Source organism: Lactuca virosa, chromosome 4, assembly GCF_052849685.1.
Source record: "Lactuca virosa cultivar CGN04683 chromosome 4, Lactuca_virosa_CGN04683_v6, whole genome shotgun sequence".
NCBI lineage: Eukaryota > Viridiplantae > Streptophyta > Magnoliopsida > Asterales > Asteraceae > Lactuca > Lactuca virosa.
The window spans coordinates 137401438-137411042 of NC_136429.1; the positions used below are offsets into that span (position 1 = coordinate 137401438).

Consider the following 9605-nt stretch of genomic DNA (forward strand, 5'->3'; position numbering starts at 1 on the left):
AATCAATTTGCTGCTATCTTATACCTGCTGAAGTGATCCAGAAGTTTCGTTCTCTATTCTCTCTGAAGATTCTCAAGCTGAAAGAGAAATTTTCAAAAATCTTTTCAAGAAGCCTCCTCACCCAACTTGCGTTCAATGCCAAATTCTGAAGAAAAGCCCAAGTGCTCAAGATGAAGTCATTTATTGAAGATTCATCATGTTCATCTTGAAGCTGTGAAAAATTTGAAGATTAATGCTGAAGCCAAGCTCCCAATGAAGATTGACAAGAAAAGCCAGCTACTTTTTAGGGGGAGTTTGTTGGGTCAATTAGAAAAGAAAGCTATAAACCAAGGGGGAGATTGTTGGGTCAAAATTTGGTTTATACTTTACTTTTCTAGGAAAATGTATTTTTATGTCTAGGACCGTAAACAACTTGGTGTTTACGGCTGTATACGTGTTTACGGTTGTGTTTACGGCCAAAAGTCTGTTTACAGCCGTGAACAGGTTTACAGCCGTAAACCTGTTTACGGCTGTGTAAACCTGTTTACGACCTGCCTTTCCCCTTTATATATGGCTTGTCAGAGTCTGTCAGTGGTTGTTGTCGAGTCATAGAGTTTACGGTCTATGTGTGTGTGTCCAAGTTGTACCTGATGTTTCTTTGATATAAACGTGTGCAAAGCTTGGTTTAATCTTCTTCTACTCCATTCTAATCTTGTTTGATTGTTATTTGTTTGATCACTGGTCCGGATCCAAGATTTCAGGGCCTTACAATCACGGATCACCTTCGTTGGTTTTAGAGGCTGTTGCTTCTCAAGATTTATGGATTCGGCATGCATTTTTTGGGGTTGCGGGTTCTAACAACGACGTCAACGTTCTTGATCAGTCGCCAATATTCGACGATCTTTTGAATGGAAAGGCCCTGGATGCTCCTTTCACGGTGAATGGAAACGAATACAAATATGGGTTTTACCTTACAGATGGAATATATCCTCAATATTCCACATTCATGAAGGCATTCCGCCACCCGGTTGAAGAACGAGACAAATTTTTTAAAAGAAGACAAGAAGGAGCACGTAAGGATGTGGAACGTGCTTTTGGAGTGCTGAAGGCGAAGTGGCATATAGTCGAACATGCAACACGACCATTGGATTTAGAAACTCTACGATATATCATGTATGCATGTATCATAATGCATAACATGGTAGTAGAAGATAAATGACAAAATATTGCACACTATATCCCAACGGAGCCCATAGACGTTCAGTTTCAACCAGGAACAACAAAGTATTTGCATCGCGTTGTTGACATTCAGGACGCAAATAAACACAGACAACTTCGAGAAGACTTGACAGATTATATCTTCTATGGTAACAATAACGATAACAAATAGCGTTGTATTTTTTTTTTTTTTTGAATTTGGATGTTATTATTATTTTTTTTTGAATTTGGATGTTATGTGTAATTTAATATATTGGAGAGGCGTAGGTTGAAATTTAAATTTGGTGCTCTAATTGAGAATGTTGGGAATTTTGGAAGGAAGACAATGAAAACTGACACGGTTGATGATTTTATTGAGAAGCTAATGCCTTTAATTTTAGGCTTCAAGAGAATGCAAAATTCAAAGTAAAAGAGAAAGTACTGCCTAGAAAATATATAGGAAGAAACAAATGCTAAAGATTATAACAATTTTGAATTGGTTTTAGTCAAGTGCTTTGAATCAATCCTCCACTCTTCAATACAATCATGCTATGTCTTAATAAGAAGTGAATTTTAGTTGTTTTAGATTTTATTTCGGATTTCAAATTTTCGATCGAACTTGTCAAAAACAAAAGTTTCCTTAATTAAACAACGGATCCTTTTGTAAACTTTGAAAATGTTTGTAGACTTGTGTTCTTTTTTTTTTGAACGGCTTGTACGCTTGTGTTCTCTTTCTCTTTACATCACATTCAAAGATACCTCATATGAAGAAGACCTGATATGTTACATGGAGTTTGGTTTGATAACAAGTCATCGAAATTCTAGCTAAATTCTATCAGTTTGGGCTTGATTTCAATCTTTCTTAATGAACATCATGTGAAATTCAGATTTTCTATCAATTATGTAATGCCTCTAGTTAGGAATATAGTTAATGTGCATGGCTTCGTCCTATGTCACATTTGATTATCCATCTACTCACAATTGTTGCACATTTGCATATTATATTCTCAGGTAACAACTAGCAAACCATAATCACATATTATATGCTTCATATAGCCCTATGCTTCATCGAGAACAAATGTACATATCTCAATTCTCATGTTGATTTTCCAATCTACGGTTGAATAATACTTTATATATATATACTTGTATATATGTACCTACTTGATCAGTCAATCATCCAAGCGTAAAGAATAAGACATAATCGTAATTTTGTTGAACTATTTGAACTAACACTGCATTCGTTGTCTTTGTCGTTGTCTTTGTCTCCAGTCCCACGCCCACTTTGCTTATCATCGTCTCGGTGATCATTATCCGACTCTTGTTGATCATGCTTGAATACAAACAACCCATGACCCGATCCACGATTGGAAAAAAGCCAAGTGTGCACATCCCAAAAGACCTCAATTGGTTGCTTGTTGATCAAGACAGTCTGGTTTCCACGAAACTTCCACTGCAAGTTTTTAATGTGGATCACCACGATCCCATCAACTCTGATCCACATCTCAGGGTCTTTACACCCTACAGGCGACCTCTCCACCACAATCTCACATTCTTTCCCATTCGGGTCGAATTTTGCCCGTGTCATAAAGCTTTTCTTCCCGAAGATATGCTCTTTCTTGAAAACCAAGGCAGCTTCCACTTCTGCAGGGCGTGTTTGCGTCTTCCTGTATACCTTCTCTTTCATGTCACCTATCAACAACACAACTTCTTCTTCATGAATCAATGCCACATAAAAGTCCGAGCATGGCTCGGGCGACGCAAGATAGTTTGCTGACCGAAAATCCCAATAAAGCTCAATCTGATACGAGTCAACTTCTATTGTTTTGCAACCCTTTTTTGCCCAAAAACACCATGGTTTGAGGTCGATCTTGTGATTCGGATGAACCTCAGATGACACACTATCTATGGAGATATCCAGGGAATGATTCATGGTGTTTTTCTCCCAAACAACCGTTACATTCCTGCTAGAGCCACCAACTTGTGTCTGATACACACACGTAGTGGTGTTTTGTGATGTTTTGTGGTCATCGGTTAGGGATTGAGAAGACATCCTCAATCATGGGCCAATCTTGATTCAATCTAAAGATCACAAATTTTCCAAAGATTTTGATCAGGAAAATGAAAGTTGGTGATGATCTTGAAAAATCTCTCACAATCCCTTCTAACTCCTCCTCTTTAGAACTGCAAATGGATGAAAAGGGTATGAACCCACAACGTACGTTTTTGATGTTGATTCAATGGTTGATATAAAGATCATATGCATGCATATAGTTTGGGATCTGAAAAAAGAATTTTGAAACCTGTACATGTATGTGAGTTTTGGGAGGTTCATCAATGGGGAGAGAGAGAGAGGGAGGGAGAGAGAGAGAGAGGTCCAAAGAGGAAGACAAACCTCTTCGGAAAAGGGTGAACGAACATTTGCAAATTGTCTTGTAGATTTTTCTATATTCTTGCAATGCAAAACAAATGGAGAGATTTTCGGAGGCATAAATAAACATAATATCATTTCCATGAAGGATTATTGAGAGAGAGAGAGAGAGAGAGAGAGAGAGAGAGAGAGAGAGAGAGAGAGAGAGAGAGAGAGAGAGAGAGAGAGAGAATATCATCTATACGAATCTTCATGTCTGATTATTAGTAAATATTTATTTATTTATGAACAAATTACTGATTGTCCTATGGTTTGGTCAAAATTGCATGTTTGGTCCCTAACTTTTTTTTTTTTGCACTCGGACCGTCCTTGTAATATGATTTTGTTACGTTTTCGTCCCTAACACGTTTAAAAAGACTATATTACCCTTTGTTTTTTATTTTTAAGTTTTTTATTATTTATATTACTAAAAAAACTAATAAAAGATGTGGGGCCCACTAAACTCTTTCATCTCCTCTAATTCCTACCCTAGATCTATCATCCCCTTTAACTGAAACTCATCGTCACTTTCCTCTTTCCTCTCTATAACCGGAGTTTTCGCCGGAACCATAAATCTACACCACAGCTTCCTTCATCTGTTAATAAATCAAATGCAGGAAGTACCTCCCTTCGTCGAACCTAAATCTCTCAACAACCGTCGCCTTGGCGAGTGTTTCGTTCCACCGTTGTAGGTGGAACACTATGTCGAAGAGCCACCCCTCCCCCGCCGAAACCCGCTCTAAACCCATGGACCACCATCTACTTCCTCTGTATCATCTCTCTCTTCCCCTCACTTCTCTCTACTCCCGATCCTCAAATATCGTTGGATTCCCCTGAAAGACCATCACCTCTCCTCCCTCTGCCCCTCTCCTTGATAAACTTGAACCCTAGCCGAGACCTTCACCTTCGTTCGATTTCCCATCGGCGTTCAATTTTAGATTTGTTATCGAACATTGATGTGTGGAGATGGAGATAAGTTTTACCAGAGCCTCATATTTTTTCTTTTCTTGATGTTGATAGAGTGTTTCAAGATTTCATCAAGTTCGATTTCCATGTTGATTTTGATTCAAGTTTGATTTTGTAGTTTGTACCAAGATACAAATGCCCATTTTATGTTTAATTTTGAGATTTGATTACATGGTTTGGTTTTATCTTTTTTTGGTTTGATTCTGAGCTTTGAATTTAGTTTTGATCTATGGTTTTGGTTTAGTGTTGATTGTAGGTTTTGATTTTGTATACATTGATTCCTGATTTTGTTTTAATTTCTTTTGATTTTGTGTAACTTGTGGTGGTTACCGGAGATGAACCATGTTTGAACGGAGGTGCTGCCGGAATGGTTGTCGGAGGTGGACAGTGGAGGTGGGCGGTGGATGGGAAGGGAGATGGGGGTGTAGAGTTGGTGGACCCAATTATTTATAAATTAATTATAATTCATTTATTTTAAGTAATTAATAAAAAATAAGTAATAAAAAACTAAAAAAGAAAATACAAAGGGCAATATAGTCTTTTTATCTTTACAAGAGATGAAAAACGCAAAAATATGATATGTTAGGGACAAAAACGCAAGAATATGATATGTTAGGGACCATCCGAGTGCAAAAAAAACGTTAGGACCTAACGCATAATTTTACCCAAACCACAAGGACGATTTCAGTAATTTGTTCTTTATTTATTTAATGAGAGAGATGGGTGAACAAACATTTGCAAATTGTCTTCTAGATTTTTCTATCTTCTTGCAATACCAAACAAATGGAGAGATTTTCGTAGCCATAAATAAAAATAAATAAATATAGATAATATCATTTCCATGAAGGATTATATAATTGTACGAATCTTTGGATATTTTGATTATTCTTAAAATACGTTATCACATTAAAAGATGTCATCTTACATGCCATATCATCTTTAAAATTATATCATTTATTTAGAAAATGGTGTTTACATTGTTATAATATATTAGAGAGAGAGAAAGAAAAGGAAGGGGGAGTCGGGTGTTCCCTAGTTATAACGACGTTGATGCCCATGCCCATCTCTCTTAGGGAGGACGGAGTCGTTTCTCTCCTCCCATCGAAGCCGCCGAACCCATTGTGGAGGGAGTTGAACCCGCCCAAACCGGATGCCTCCCAACCCGTCTTCCCTAAATTCTTGCTTTGGTTTCAACCTCCAGCGGGTTCCTCAAACCGCAACACCCCTCTCTTTCTCTCTTGCTCTCCTCCCGCTCCTCCCTCTACTCCTTGAACCCGTTACGACTCCGTCCTCCCTTAGTAAATATTTATAGGTCCTCTTAATTTGCCAACCCCACCCCTTTGTTTTTCACTTTATGTCAAATCCAACATCATTTTTTATTCTTTTGATATTCTTTTATTTTATTTTTTTGTTTTCTTTAATATATATATATATATATATATATATATATATATATATATATATATATATATATATATATATATATATATATATATAGGCAGGATCTTATTCTTAAAAAGTTAGCTTTAAAATTTTGAAAAATAAAAAGCAAAAAAGAGTTGGGTAAGATAGGCGAGTCAATGAGTAAAATGCCCTAAAACGGCACTTATGGCCACAAAAGCGGGCTAAAACACGACTTTGCCTTTTTCCGTTCCAGACTCTTTTTTTTTTTTTTTTTTTTTTTTTTTTTGATTTGCCGATCATGATACTGCTTCCATGATAATACTATGTGATATTATCAAGTCAGCCTTGCATTAGGCTTGAAAATAAAATTAAGTTTAAGAAAGTAAACTGACCAGAAAGGCGAATCCAAAATTGCTGTACCGTAATAAAACTTTGCTTCTCCAAATATAATTCAGACTTTTATTGCAGAAATATTTTTTACAGAGGAGGGATTACAAGAGAGAAAGAGGAAATTGGCTTTCAGCCTGTCTAAAACATAAGGTAAAGGCTCCTTAAATAGATCAGGAGGACTCAAAAACAAACAAAACCTGAATTATTACATTTAGCATTGGCAGACAACTTTAAGAAAAGTAGAAATGACTTTTTGTTTGATTCTTCTGGCTTTAATAATGTCTGACGAGTATTTTCCTCTGTCTTCAATAATTCTTGAAGAATATATTCTTCTTTTATTTTGGTCCATCCACCTGTCACCTATAGTCTATTGTGGTGATGTCTTTTTGTTTTTTGAAAGATTCTTTCTTTGCGTGATTGACTCCTCAATCATGTCAATTATACAATCAATTGGGAGTTCACCATCTGGAACTTCTTCATCATCTGGCTGGGATTCCCCTGCTAAGCATGGTGATTGGCCTTGGCTTTGGTTATCAACTGACATATTATCTTGAATATCTTCATTTGAACCTTCATCTGTATCATGTTTTGAAAATCTTTTAAGATTTTCTTTTAATTCAGAACAATATAATCTGAATGACTTGATCATTTCCTCTTTAGTTAAATTAACTTTTTGAGGAGTTGAGGGGGTCACTTCTGTTGAGGAGGCTATTTCCGAAAAGAGTTTTTGGTCTTGGTATTTCTTAATTTGTTGATTGATATGATCAATTGTTTCCTGAGCATTAAGGGTTTTTGTTTCTGGATTCTTGTGAAGCATTTTAGGCCAAAATTTGGTAAAGTATGACCTTTGTAGGGAAGGAAATTTAGAGGGAGTATAATCCACATATGGGGACCATTTCCAGATCCAAGGAATAGAAAATTCCATGAAAAAATGCATAGAAGATATTACTTCCAATCCTTCTGATTTCAAGGGTATAACTTGGTCTCGGTATCTTGGAGAGACAGGTAACCATTCCCCATATAATTTCCTGAATGGTTCCTCAGGGATGATATCTATACTCGGGCCGTATGAGATCCACCAATTAGTAAACCAATTTGGTATATCTCTGTTTTGATTATAAACCTTTTCACATACTTTAAAAAACCAAGTATGCTTTTTCTGAGGATTTTCATATAAAAAGGCTTTATGAAAGCTTTCAATATAATCCCAATATGTAAATTTCATTGGTATTTTTGAAGGAGGGATTAAAAATTCTTTTTCCTTGAGGGTACTTAAACCCCATTCCTCAGGTGATATGATCTTTTTGATAATGGATTTACTAAAATTGTAAACACTGTTATTACCTCCAGATGTAAAATGAGAAAATTCAACTGATCCGGTTATTTTCAAAATATTTTCATAATATAATCTTTGTTTGTAAGAATATCCAGCGTATGTCGCTGTATCCAAGTATCTGGTCATTAAAAACCATGGATCGTCATTATTCTCAAAATAAAGCATTATATCTTTATGTTCCAAAATAATAATATTATCTCTATGAGGTGATTCCTTATATTCAAAATTATCGTTGATGGTTTCACCATCTGTGATCATTTGAGCGAGAGTGGGAGTATTTTCCCTTTTTGATTCCAAAAATGCTTTAAACTCCTCATATAATGGGCTTCCAGGAACTGGAAGAGATTGATCATTTGTTTGTGATGAATTTCCAGTTCTATAAGAACTGCTTGAAGCCGTAGGATTTCCCCGACCTCTATGATAACCACCTCTATATGAAGGATGGCCTCTTCCGCGATTGGGATTCATCCTGCAAATGGAAATGTTAATTTAAGAGTAATATGAGTTTGTTTTCAAGATTCTTGAGTTGGATCCTTAATCCTATCAATCTTAAATTAATTCCTGTCTTATTAGAATATGGTTCATTTGCTAAGTTGGCCAGTTCAACATCTGCCTTATTAATTAAATTTTTTATATTAGTAATATCATGTGATAACTGTCTTAGCTGGTGATAACTCATTTAGGAATTCTCTAGTTAAAAAATCGGGAAGACTATTATCACTTCCTTTTTTATATTGTATTTCAAAATCAAAACATGCTAATGTAGCTTGCCACCTAGTAAACATCTGTTTAGAAACATCATGTTTAAAGTCTTTATTAAACATGAATTTAGCTGCCTGACAATCTGTTTTGATAATAAAATGTTGATTATATAAATCATCTTGAAATTTGAGAATACATTTTACCAGTGCCAAAATTTCTTTAGCAGTAGTAGAATAATTTTTCTGACTAGGAGTCCATTTTCCAGAATGAAATCTGACTAAAAATTCTTGCTTACTGTTAGGGTGGATTTGTTTTAAAATCCCTCCAAACCCTATTTCAGAGGCATCTGGTTCTACTATTTTTTCCCAATTAGGATTAGCTAAAGATAAACATGGTAGACTTTTAACTTTGTCTTTTATTCTTTTAACTGCCTGAGTATGATCATTAGTCCAAGCACAAGGATTATTTTTCAATCTGTCGTATAAAATTGCACTATCTGCTGATAAATCCTTATAAAAAGGCGATATATAATTTAGGCTACCTAAGAATCTTTGTAGCTGAGTTTTATCCTTTATTTCATCTGGAAATTTCGCAGCAAAGTCTATACTTCTTTGTATAGGAATAATTTGTCCTTTTTCAATATTATGTCCTAAAAATCTTACCTTTGTTTGGAATAAGGACATTTTAGATTGTGATATTACTAAACCATTGTTTACTATTATTTTTTCAAAAGTATGCAAATGACCAAAATGTTCTTGAATATCCTTTGAAAAGACTAAGATATCATCTATATATACAATAATGAAATTGCTGTAAGGATTAAATATATCATTCATTATATTTTGGAATTCTGAAGGGGCATTTTTTAGGCCAAATGGCATAACATTCCATTCATATTGTCCAAAAGGAACATTGAAGGCAGTTTTATATCTGTCTTTCTTATCAATCTGTATTTGCCAATATCCTGATTTTAAATCAAATTTTGAAAATATTAAAGAATCATGTAATCGGTCTAATAAATCCTTTTTATTAGGAATAGGATACCTGATCCATTTTAAGACTTTATTAAGGGGTTTATAGTTTATAACTAGTCTTGGTATTCCCCTTTCTTGTTCAGAATGTTTATTTACATAAAAGGCAGTGCATGACCATGGAGATTTGGAAGGTTGTATTAGTTTTTTATCTAATAAGGAAGTTATTTCTTTTTTACATATATTTAAG

At 35.1% G+C, this 9605-nt stretch overlaps 1 protein-coding gene across 1 annotated transcript; it reads right to left on the reverse strand.

Moving 5' to 3' along the window:
- Positions 1–2237: 2237 nt before the first annotated feature.
- LOC145168516 (uncharacterized) lies at positions 2238–3646 on the reverse strand. The gene has a single exon (XM_079087309.1). It carries the CDS (start codon positions 3227–3229, stop codon positions 2345–2347), a length of 885 nt encoding a protein of 294 aa, XP_078943435.1. The 5' UTR covers positions 3230–3646; the 3' UTR covers positions 2238–2344.
- Between the last annotated feature and the right edge of the window lie 5959 nt (positions 3647–9605).